The 13238-nt window shown below is 40.2% G+C and overlaps 1 protein-coding gene across 3 annotated transcripts in view; it reads right to left on the reverse strand.

Annotated features, from left to right (window-relative positions):
- SSPN (sarcospan) overlaps positions 1–13238 on the reverse strand; it is a 110788-nt gene that overhangs the window by 27881 nt on the left and 69669 nt on the right. The window contains exon 1 of one of the 3 annotated variants that reach the window (XM_032287040.1): positions 8271–8716. The exons of 1 other annotated variant lie outside the window; for it this stretch is intronic. In XM_032287040.1, coding sequence (XP_032142931.1) covers positions 8271–8549 — 279 coding nt within the window. In that variant the 5' untranslated portion in view covers positions 8550–8716. Of the gene's footprint in view, positions 1–4981; positions 5059–8270; positions 8717–13238 lie in introns of those variants that run through there. One more of the 3 variants, XM_032287048.1, reaches the window with a different exon arrangement.

A 13238-nucleotide genomic window follows, 5' to 3' on the forward strand; every position in this document is an offset into this window, starting at 1 on the left:
TCCAAAGTGATTATATTTGGAGATAGAGCTTTTAGGAGGTAATTAAGGTTAAATAAGATCTTAAGCATGGGGTCCTAATCCAACAGGATTGGAGGCTTCATTAGAAGGGAACAAGAAAGAGATCTCTCCCTCTCTCCACCTGCATGAACTGAGAAAAGCTCACGTGAGCACACAGCAGGAAGGCAGTTGCCTGCAAGCCAGGAAGAGAACCCTCCACAGCCCCTGACCATGCCGACACCCTAAATCTTGGACTTTCAGTCTCTAGAACTGTGAGAGAACGAATGTCTGTTGTTTAAGCCACACACTATACAGTATTTTGTTATAGCTGCCTGAGCTAAGACAGAAAGAAAAATGTATTTTAGTTAATGCCATATTTGTAGGTATACACATATGAATTTTAAAATTAACCAGGGTGATGGAGTGAGCTGCTTCACTCAGGCATCTGACAGTTACTCCTGCCAAGTTTTATCTCAATACACAGAGATCTGAAACTGCATCCAAACCATCTGAAAGAGGGTGTGCCTATGGAATAGGTTTTTATATAGCTTATGCTGTAAAGCCTGTTCCCAGCATCTGTAGTTCTACTTTTTTTTTTTTTTGTCAAAGCAGTTCACTGTAAGCTTATGAACTCACTGTGATAAACCTAGACTTGAACATTCCCAGCAAGTAATAACTGGAAGGTTAAAATATGACATCATGAGGTCCCATCCAGCCCTGGATTTTGATCGACTTTTTTTGGCCCATACTTCCTTATGGATGTTTGCCAGGATGGAAGACCTAAAAATGAACTGCATTTTGCAGTGAATTATACCTAATTAAAGTTTAATGGCTAGCTTCCATTTCTGTCTGATATGGTTTGGTTCTGTGTCCCCACCCAAATTTCTCACCAATTGTCATCACCATGTGTGGTGGGAGGAACATGGTGGGAGGTGGTTTGATTATGGGGGTGGCTCCCCCCTTCATGCTGTTCTTGTGATAGTGAGTTCTCATGAGATCTGATGGTTTAGAAGTGGCAGTTTCCCCAGTGCTCTCTCTCCTGCCACCATGTAAGACATGACTTGCTTCTCCTTTGCCTTCTGCCATGATTGTAAGTTTCCTGAGGCCTTCTCAACCATGCAGAACGGTGAGTCAATTAAACCTCCTTTCTTTATAAATTACTTAGTCTCAGGTAGTATCTTTATAGCAGTGTGAGAACAGACTGTCTTACACTGTCCTACAGTAACATAGAAACATATATGCTGAACTCTTCAACATACCTTTGCGTATTTTCTTTTAATGTTATCATTAACCCTTTAGGGCACAATGCAAGCAAGTGGATTCAGTGAAAGAACACTCTTAATAGAAATGTCACAGATACAGCTAAAGGCAAGAGCAAGTCTAGAAAATATGTATTTCCTCAGACCACATTGAAAGTGGATATCATATTGGCAATTTATTCAATTGTTAGACCAAACAGAGAAAATTATGCCATTTCTTTCTTCATAAAAGGGTGGTAATATCAACATCTAGCATTCAGCCACATCAATCCTAACATGTCCTGTTCTAGTTTGGAGAATGAAAAATAAGTCAAATGACCTCTTCCTTTTTAAAGTCCTGCCACTTTATAAAATGAAATAAAAAATCTAAGTAATGCTAAGTTAATATGTTCTGAATTCTTCTAGAATCCAAAAGCTAAAATGGAGTAACAACACATTTCTTATTACTTCATAGTTGTCTTAAATGTTATAAATAAATTTGCTTGTGTTTTAATATACAACTACAGTCAGCACTCCGTATCAGTGGGTTCCATATCCATGAATTTAATCAACCACAGATCGAAAACATTTGGGTAAAAAAAAGGATGGTTGTGACTGTACTGAACATGTAGACTTTTTTCATGTCATTACTCCCTAAATAGTACAGTATGTCAACTGTTTACATAGTATTTACATTGTATTAGGTATTATAAGTAATCTAGAAATGATTTAAAGTATATGGTAGGATGTGCATAAATTATATGCAAATACTACACCATTTTGTAGCAAGGACTTGAGTATCTGTGAATTTTGCTATGAGGAGTCCCAGAACCAACCCCATGCAGATACTAAGAGATGACTGTACATAGTTTAAAAATGGCCATATGCATGTTCAAACAAAAGCTCTGAAAATGGCAAGTATGGAATAGATTTCAATTCAACATTTATTAATTATCCATTATGTGTCAGGGGATAATATTAGCCCTGAGAATATTACTTTAAGTAAGAGAATAAATTATTTTATTTTTCATTTTATTATCCCAAAATTCTATGCACTAATATTTCTATCAAAAAAATAAATCCAAAATGATGACTGACATCTCAAAAACTTCCAGAGATTAACTTTCTGAGTTGAATATATCCACAATATAGGATTAAAAAATATCAGGACTTGCTCCTTCTCCTTCCTTATTTAAAAAAACAAAAAAAAGAAGATTTAGGGACAATTTCCTCATTACACAAGCACTCCCTTGGCCTTTGTATATCTGCCTTAGTAGAAGGCTGTAAGTAGAAGCGAAAACACATTTCTCCTGATGATTCTGAAAATCTAATGATTTTGTTCAACCTTAATCTATCTGATTCTTTATCCTATTCCTGAAATTCTTTCAGGAAACATTTCACCAAATTCTTTGTTGCTGTTGTTGTTGTTATGGGGTCTGGCTCTGTGGCCCAGGCTGGAGTGCAGAGGTGCAATCTCAGCTCACTGCAACCTCTGCCTCCCAGGCTGAAGAGATCCTCCCACCTCAGCCTCTCGAGTAGCTGGGACTACAGGTGGGTGCCACCACACTCAGTTAATTTTTTGTATTTTTGGTACAGGATGGGATTCTGCCATACTGCCCAGGCTGCTCTCAAAATCCTGAGCTCATGCAATCTGCCTGCCTTGGATTACAGGTGTAAGACACTGCGCACTGCCTCACCAAATTCTTGAATATTCCATTTTATTTTCATACATGTATTAAAATTAACTTCTTTTGCCAAACTAATTCAATTGCATTCCATTTTTATACTTACTATGAGAGCCTCCTATAACATAATTTTCCTGTCATTATTATTCCATGTATTCAACAGAGTTTGAGTTGGGCCATGTAATTATCTCTCCTCAGTTCCTAACAATCCTGTGATAGTTCCACAATAAAAATTATTTCCCAGGGGTACCAGGGATGCTACATTATATTTTGGAAGCATATTAAAGTCCCAATATGGAGAAGAATGTGTTACTATGTAGTGTACTCCTAAAAGTATAATTCCAGATTAAAATTTTCAAGTATCAACACACCTCTATAGAAAGTTAACACCACGTTTAGCTTCTTGATTTGAAGGGTCTATCCCATACCCTAATGTCAAATGTTTGTCTCTTCCAGTTACTTTTCATAACCATGATCAAACCATTTAGCTAAATTATTGTCTTACTTACTCTACTTATAAATTCTGTATAACAACTGTATTTGTTCCTTATTTACTATACGTCATATGTCTACTTGTGAATTTCATGGTATATTCTGTTTTAAAATAAATAACCACCCAATTTTCCCTTCCACTAGGGCAAGACTTAAAATCTGAATAAACCTGCAACTTGAATTTCTTAGTTAGCATAAGAAAACTGTTAATGAAATTCTTGACAGGACTTTTAATCATTACAGATTCATGTGATGAGTTTTACGAATAACATTAAATAAAGGAAATATTTTTCCCTTTCTTTCAAGCCTTTGCCTTAAACTTTCTAATGTGATTAATGCAGTATTTATCTCAGGGTTTTCATTCCACTGAGTGGGGTTATGGAAGCAATGGAGGGAGAGTGGGAGAAGCTGAAAAGCACAATAAGGCAATAAATTCTCACTTTCCATGGGAAAATATTCCCTACAAGGGCCAAGAGAATATCGAATACTAAACATCTTCACTGGGGATGAGTAGCAAGAGTTTGGACTTAAATTGACTTCAGAGTAGAGATGCCAAAACAAATAAATCACTGTAAGTGGAATACTTTGAAAGGTAAATGGATTTTAAAAGTATTTGTGTAGGTAGGTTAAATTTTCTAATCGGAATTATTCATTACTGTCAGATATAATAAGGGCACGTGTCCATCAGGATCTGGAGATCTCCTCCAGGTAGTTGATTCGTTACTTTTAGACCAATGCGTAGCACAGCAGACACCCTCCGCAGATGTTACTGAATGAAGAAGGGAAAGCCAAAGGTTAAGCGTGTAATGCTTTACCTAAACTAAAACTGTATTCATTTCAGTGAGAAGTAAAATCCCCAGAGTCCTTAGATTCCTTCAATCCTTACACATTTTTCATCAATCAGAATTCCAGAAAAATGAGCAACTTGAATTCGCATCTGACTTAGCTACTCAAGCCATTAATAGAATAAAATGCAGAACAAACTTCTCTGTCCTAGGATCCCCCGTACCCAGCCAAGTGCATCCTCAAAGTTGCCATTCCACTTTGTTTTGTCATTGCAGTGCGACTTACAACCCTCAAACCATCTATAAAGAATTATAAGACATGAACAGCACTTTCACAGGTTACGTAGTCTCCATAATGACTCCATTGTGAGGTTTTTTCCCCCCTTACAGGAATCTTTTGTAACTGAAGTAAAAAGACTTCAATCATATTTTGATTGGGGATGAGTGGAGTCACATTTATGGATAGATAAGAAATGACCTATTTGTTTTCCCAAAATTCCACTGGGCATAAATTTCTGATCATAGATCACCAAGTGCCTCTTCAATCTATAACCACACCTTGAATATTCATCAAGTCACCCAGGCATTGGTCAAAGAGAAGCCACCTAAGTGGATTTATCCATATATCCAGGCTCTGTTAGGGAAACAGCCATCCCCAAATTCCAAGTTAATGGGATAGTGGCCCTTATAAAATGAAGCGATGACCACATGAGAAGAGGCAACCAGAATAAAGGGAAACAGAAGAGTGAAGCATGGAAAGTTGTAGACGGTGTGGGTGCCTCATTCAGCTTGGCTTCAGCCTACATCCTGGGAGCCAGTGTCAATCAGCCTCAGCCCATGGATCTGCCTGGATTGCTTTGGTCTGGTGGGACTCCTGAACAGGGAAAACTAGTATAACCCTGCAGAACATACCAGCCCTGAATCACTGCAGATCCCAAAGGAAAAATGACCTTGAGGAGGCCACTCTCCTCCAAGTTCATTTTTATAAGCCTCCAGAGAGATTCAGAAAGTACTGGATTAATCAAATACCACTGTGATTGCTAAATAGTAACTTGGCTGAGAAAAGAGAAAGGTGAGATGGTCAAACTGATATTTGCTTCAAGGTTCAAACTAGTCTGGGAAGTGTAGCGAGTCAAAAACGATTTTTGGCCGGGCGCGGTGGCTCAAGCCTGTAATCCCAGCCCTTTGGGAGGCCGAGGCGGGTGGATCACGAGGTCAAGAGATCGAGACCATCCTGGTCAACATGGTGAAACCCCGTCTCTACTAAAAATACAAAAAATTAGCTGGGCATGGTGGCGCGTGCCTGTAATCCCAGCTACTCAGGAGGCTGAGGCAGGAGAATTGCCTGAACCCAGGAGGCAGAGGTTGCGGTGAGCCGAGATTGCGCCATTGCACTCCAGCCTGGGTAACATGAGTGAAACTCCGTCTCAAAAAAAAAAAAAAAAAAAAAAAAAAAACGATACTTCTGCAAGTCTATAGAGGAAATAAAGCCAGTTTTCCTCTGCAGAGTGATACTACCAGTGACTGCTTCCCAAGCAGCTAATAAGCAGAGCCAACACTGAATCATGCATTTGTTGGCACTATTTTAAGTGCTTTACATGTATTAATTTATTTCATCCTCAGGGCAGCCCCAAAAATAGAAATTATTATCATTCTGATTTCATTAGTAAAGAAATGGAAACTTAGAGAAGTTAAATAGCTTGTCCGAAGTTATTCAGCACACAAGTTAGCCACGTGTGGTGGTGCACGCCTGTAATTCCAGCTACTTAGTAGGCTGAGGCATGAAAATCTCTTGAACATGGGTGGGGGAATTTGCAGTGAGCCAAAATCACACCACTGCATTCCAACCTGGGCAACAGAGCAAGGCTCTGTCTAAAAAAAAAAAGAAAGAAAAAAAAAAAAATCAAAGTTATTCGGCACACAGTGGCTGAGCTGGGGCTCAACACCAAGTGTGGTGTGTACACATCTGCACTTCGCCATCTGCCTTGCTGTCTTTTGCCTTCCCTGAAAGCTTGGAAGAGTGCCCTGTGACCAACCACAGACAGCATGGTGAGGACAAGCAGAGCATGGTGCCTGTGTGAGACAGTGATACATTGCCCAAACTCTGGCCCTACTAGGATGAGAGTTGTTCCTGGCCTGGCTTCTCAGAGACCCTCCTCACTAGTCTCAGGACATCTCCACTAGCTGCTCTGTCTACATAGATTCTCGGTTGAAAGAAAATCTAAGATTACAGATATCATCAGGGTTATGTACTGGGAGCAACCTTCAGATGAATCCTAGATGATAAAAAAAAGAAGACCAGGAAGAACAGAGACCTGGCTATATATAATGCCCTCTGTGCAACACCCAGGGAGCTTCCAGGGCAATTGGGAACAACGTCTCCCACAGGAGCTTAGTTCATAAAATTTCTGGGTTGCATTGTTTGTATGTCCATGCCTTAAACATTAAAACAAGTTTTTTCTCCATCTAATTTGCCTCCTTGGTTCTGGGCTTTTTGAAGTTGCAATAAAGAAAGGATGGGAAACACATTCACAAATGATATTCAAAAACATTGAATGAAAGAGCTTCATTCTTTTTGTGTTTTAATTCCCCTAGCATTAAAGAGCAGACATTTTTCCCCCAGGTATGTGGATAGTCATTGAGGTGCCTGAAATATCTATTTTTAAAATCACCTGATTTATAAAACTCCAATCGTGACAATTTCACGGGGATTCTTAGTACAAACATTAAAGTTTTAAATTACTATGCAAAAAATTATGTATTCAAATAATCTTAATTAGGAAATACATACATCTATGCATATATGTCAGGTCTCTTTAATGTCTGTCCCTGATATAAAATTATTTTGAGTAATGTTTTGTGAGTTACAGTTCCTGTGGTCAGTTATAGCAGTAAGGATGCAATATGAGACTAGGAGTAAAAAATGTCATTTCTAGTCTCTCTGGATTCGGTCACATTCAATCTCTGGTCTTGAGAATGTCATCTGACTTTTAGCCTATTTCCTCACATCCCAAAAGGAGTAACAATTCCCACTTCAAAGTGTTGTTTCATGGGTCAAATGAAATAATGCACGTGAAAGAGTTTAGTAAGCTACAAGGCACTGTAATATAACATAATATTAAAGTTACAAACCAAATGTGGTGGCAGCATGGTTCAATGAGGAAAATGCAGATAAGAAAGAATCAGCCTGGCTGAATGCTTTTCCCACTCACGACCCTGGGTGAGTCTGGCCTAGGTTCCTTCATTTGAGAAATGAGAATGATAAAAACGATCCAGTCAGGATGATGCGGGAATTAGAAATAATACATGTAAGGCCTCTAGCAGGGCAGGCACACAGGTGTTCAGTAAGTAGAACCTGTTTTACATTACAGAATTCATTTAATCAAGCCAAGTATGCTACGTGTTTCAACACTCACAACAGCTGGGTACTATTCTACTTAGAACAGGACATCCATCAGTGGAGTCCCAAATATACTTCTGCCATGGCCAGCGCCCTGGGGTTAACTCACTTTAGACTCCAGTAGATTAAGGCTGTGTTTGCTGTATTCACATTTCCTGCCATAGCCCATAATTTCATGAAACTTATAATGGAGCCTCAGTCTAAAACATAAAATGAATGCTACTCAATGTGGCAACTCCAAATACAGGCTTTCTCCTCTCCCGCTTTTACTAGATGTACTTAATTCACTTTTTGCCACTTATTTAAGGACAGGGGTGGGATCTGGGTAAGAGGATAAGAAAAGAGCCCGAATGAATCTGCTGTTAGTATTGAGGCTGTTCAGTCTGACCCAAATCAGCAGTTTTTGAGATGAGCTCCCCAGCTCCAGAGCGTCAGTCAGGCCCGGTGGAGGCGCTGGGAGCGGCGAGCAGGAGAGGGGCAGGAACCCTCCCGCGTCCAGCCCTGCCCCGCCCGGGAAAACCCAGTGCCCCACGCATCAGTCACCAAGCAGAGCGCGAGTTAGAGGAGTGAACCTGGGGAAGGGCACATGCAGCTGGGTTAGTCTCAACTCCACCATGCGACTTCGCATTCCTGTTTGACAAACGCGCTTAGGCAAAACAGACTCGATGCTTACAATGATCCCAGCCCAAAATGGAGTGTCCCTGACTAGCAGGGAGGAGCTGATGCTCGCCATGAGGAAGCCCACCACGGTCACGGCGATGCCCAGGGCCAGCTGCAGCAGGGCGAGCAGCAGCGGGAACCGGCAGCCGCAGCAGGTCCGAGGCTCCTCCTCCCCGCACTCCTTGGGGGCCCCCGTGCCCCTCTTCGGCCCCGTGTCGTCGGGCCCAGCGGCGTCCGCGGCTGGCGGCGCCCCCTGCCTCTGCTGGCCGCGGGGCTGCTTGTTCTTGCCCATGGCGCTGCGTGGCTGGGTGGGTGATGCGTGTGCGGGGCCCTGGACCCTGGAGCGCGGCGCAAGGCGGACTCGGCCTGCCCTGGTATTCGAATTATGGAGGCTGAACAAATATGGAAAACATTTGGAGCCGACTCACCGAGCCTCCAAAGGCCACGGGGAGCAGGCAGCAGAGGGGGATTCGAGGGGGGTCGCCAACTGCCAACGCGCCCGGACGCAGCGCCTGCCTGGCCCGGGCAGGGTTTGCCGGTGGCCCGCGGGAGCCGGCGCGGGTCACTTGGCCGCCTAAGCCTGTGCACTCTAGACAGGGCGCGAGTCAGCGCGTGTACGAGTGCAGGGAGTCTGTTTTCCTCACTCAGAACTCCAGGACCGTTTTGGTTTTGGCTTTAAATTTCTGTGAGGTGCAATGCAAGGTGATGAATGTTGAAATCGTTGGAACTTAATTAATACACAGTCTAATCCAAAATAGGCATTGCTGGGCTCTAAGCTGCGAAGTCGTTTCCACAAGTTAAGTCGTTGTTATTTTCCAGCAGAGGCACAGGCACTTTGCTTCCTGCGTTCTGTAATACGACTGACAAATAAATAAAGGCACTTTTCCCATTGAGCTGTTTTTGAAATAACTCTTTATAGAGATACTGTGCTAATTGTGAACTCTCTTTCACATATATTATTAGTTATTATTATTTTCCAGACACGGTCTCACTGTGTTGCCGAGGCTGGAGTGCAGTGTCACCATCCTACCTCAGTGCAGCCTCGGACTCCTAGACTCAATAGCTCCTCTCTCCTTCATCTCCCAAGGGGCTGGGACTACAGGCAAGCACCACCATGCCTGGCTAATTTTTAATTTTTTCATAGAGATGGGGTCTCACTATGTTGTCCAAGCTGATCTTGAACTCCTGGCTTCAAGGGATCCTCCCGCCTGAGCTTCCCAAAGTGCTGGGATTATAGGCTTGAACCACCATGCACCTAGCCTCTCACATGTATTTGTTTTTAAAAGCTCAGTTGGCTGGGTGCATTTGCTCAGGCCTGTAATCCCAGCACTTTGGGATGCCGAGGCAGGCGGATCACAAGGTCAGGAGTTCAAGACCAGCCTGGTCACTATGGTGAAATCTCTACTAAAAATACAAAAATTAGCCAGGAGTGGTGGCGGGCGCCTATAGTCCTAGCTACTCAGGGATGCTGAGGCAGGCAAATTGCTTGAATCTGGGAGGCAGAGGTTGCAGTGAGCCGAGATCGCACAACTGCACTCCAGCCTGGGCAACAGAGTGAGACTCTGTCTCAAAAAACAAAATAAAACAAAAAACTGTTAATAGATTATATGGAGTCCCTACAGTCTTCACTCATCTCCACAACAATGATTAGGGGGATTGAACTAAGATGGACACTTTTACTCAGTCAATATTTATGAGTTATTTTTAAAGCACCTACAATGTGCTAGGTTATAAAGATGTTCAAGATAGACTTGGTCCTGGCCCAAAGTCACAGAAGAAATCAATAAAACTGATTATTTTTATTCCCACATACCTCTACTCAGTAGCACTTAGAGCAAATTTCAATGAAACCACTAAAAAATGATCCCATCACTTTGGGGGTATTTATATCTCCTTTGGTATGGTCATTGTAACATTCAGAAAGCTATATTCAAAAATAAGTGGCGTTGCCAAGATGTTAGGATAGATAAGGGCTACTCCTAGGTTGTTTGCTGTTGGCAAATTTAAAGAAAGTCCAACTCCCTGCTGTTTGCTTTAGAATCGCAAACTAATCATCATCAGCTCTTTTTGTAAACTGCAAAGTTCCCATAAAAGTAGCTTTGAAGACATAAAGTATGTACTTCACCCTTACTTATTTTATGAACTTCAGTGTTTTCCTCATGCCTTCCTTCTGGACCAGTGAGAAAAATAATGGTTTTGGAACAAATACATTTGCTTAGAAAACAGAGTCTAAACCATACATCCCGGTTCCATGCAGAGGCAGTAGAAACAGCACTCACTCTTAGCAGAGAAACAGAGTGGCTGAGGCAAGGTTATGGTCAGCTTTGGGGCCATCACACCACTAGTGGTTTCTATTGTGAACAAACAAATAAAAACTGGTGTTGTACCAGGATTTCCTCCTGACTTGGGCCTGACTGAGAGCAACCCAAATGACAAAACAAGAAAATGCTTGATTTTCCTATGTAAATACAATAAATATTTATAAAAAGTCAATTGACTACCTGGAATCAAAATATGTGTTGTTATTTAAAATATAGCTACTTATTACTGAGTATTCTGTAACAAGCACATGCCGAGTGCTTTACATATTTTACTGTCACCCCTTGTTATGATTATAGCTTCTACTTTTAAAGATAAAAAAATGAAACTGAATATCAGAATTATTAAGTAATTGGATTAAAGTCACTAACCTACTTATGAAGGGGGTAAGTAGAACCAGATGTGAACCCCAAAGCCAATGGTCTAGATGATTAACTGTTTTATTAATTACTTCCTGTATGTATATTGCCTACAGGCAAACAAGTGGATAGACTGTTTAAATTATGATTTTTAAACAATTTAATTATCATGGATAGCATAGTATCTACAGTAGAGTTAATTACAAACATAGACCTAAGAATGAGTCCTTTACAAAAATATCTTGATTTACCACCATAAAATACATTTAATGGTCAGTGGAGACCATTATTCCTATTAGTACTAGTTTATAACTAAATACATGCTCTATTTGCTGACCATACTGCCAAACTGTCATTTAATTAGAAGGGAAATATTTTTAGCCTTTTCCTCAAAACCTTAAATTAGATGTAAGTTAATAGTCAAACTAGATAATAGGGTATTGCTGTAGGTTTGTCTTCTGAGTTTCAGAACTAGTGGCTTACAGTTGTAAAACAGTAGTACATACATTCTTTTAAAAAAGGCTTACTTTTAATGGCCTCACTGAGATACGTTACAAATGAAAGCAATGCAAATGAACAACATCACAGATATATTGAAATTCTTCTAGTCCGATTACAACTTGCAGACTACAATTTTCAGCCTTTGGTGGTCTAGGGAAACACACCTGCTCAGTTTCTCAACAGCATGTTTGAGTCTGTATTTGGGGAGGTCTGGTCTTCGGTAATATGATGAGATGATACTGACGAGAATGGGGAATGGCATTTCCACTTAATTGATATCGGAAAGTAGAAACAAAGAAAAGTTTCTGGCAAATAGTGACAGAGAGTAATCAAGGCTAAAATGAGATCAGACTGTCATTAAGGATACAACAAAAAAAACCTCTTCCTTTTACATGTCCTTTCCACTGAGAAAAATCACCACGTCTAGCTCATCACAGAGTTTAACAGAAATGAACCAGGGTTTTCAGTATTCATAAATTATGATGTCACTATTTTATAGGTTAAGCAATAACCTCTTCAGATATTTATCTTACCGGGAAAAAAGGCACAGTAGAAACGAAATGTTTTCGGATACTCTTGGCTGATTCCATAATTCTAAATTGACAAAGATTGTAAATTAGAAATTGCAGGAGAGTAGTTAATATATGGTTTGCGATTATGTTGATCCTCTTAAGGGAGAAAACAAAATCAAGCCAGTACCTCTATCTTTGCAGTCTATCTCAAACTTAACACTATTTTGAAGTATTTATGCTTCAGAAATTCAGAACAGGGAAGATGATAACTCTTTAAAACTAGTGTCATTAACAAAATGTCCTTAGGAAACCCAACTAGAAATAATCTCTAAACCAACATATTCTTAAACACATAATCTTACATCTCCAAGAACAAAAAAGGACTTCAGAGAAAAATTATTACATTTCCAAGGTCTATATCAAGTCTTTTCATATGTAACTAAATACATCTAAAATTTTCAATTAAATCTGATTTAAAGAAGTATCAAATACTCTGCAGAAAACAATTGGGAACTCATTTGTGATATGTAGGACCGCTGGCCCCCTATCCCTTGCTTGCCCCCATACCTAAAATGACTCTAGGGATATTGTTGACCTCTGAGTGTATGTTTGTGTGTGAGTGTGTGTGTAGAACAAATTAAAGCAACTCCTATTTTTTATTTTCTTTATTTCTATTTTATTAATTCTAAATCTGTCTTTGGGCTCATTTTTTCCTCAACAGAATTGACCCACTTATAATTTTTCTTTGGCAGTTTGTATTTTCAAGTTAAATAACATATGGACATTGCAATTTTATGGTCAACAGAGGGCTTATGACTTTCTCATTCCCTCTCTCTCTCCCTCTCTCTCTCTCTCTCTCTCTCTCTCTTTCCCTAGAGATGGTGTCTTACTGTGTTGCCCAGGCTGGACTCAAACCAATGCTCAAACAATCCTTCCAGCTCAGCTTCCTGAGTAGCTAGAACTATAGGCAATGCCACTATACCTGGCTTAACTTTCTCATTCTCTGGAGAGCTATAGAAATGATAAATGTCAATCATTTTATCATGCATTTCACCTATTTTTAAGATGCTATTTATAAGACCAAATTTTTCTACATGTAATTTTGATTTATACATTGCATATGATACTGTAGAAATAACTAAATTTATTTTAATTGAGAAATACAGAAGAAAAATGGATGAACAAATGCAGTATATCCATACAGAGGAATACCACTTGCTAATAAGAAAAAGGGTGAACTACTGACACAGGTAATGACTTGGATAAATCTCATTAACGGTGTGCTGAGTG

This window comes from Sapajus apella, unplaced genomic scaffold, assembly GCF_009761245.1.
Source record: "Sapajus apella isolate SASKATOON/1434 unplaced genomic scaffold, GSC_monkey_1.0 scaffold2, whole genome shotgun sequence".
Lineage (NCBI taxonomy): Eukaryota > Metazoa > Chordata > Mammalia > Primates > Cebidae > Sapajus > Sapajus apella.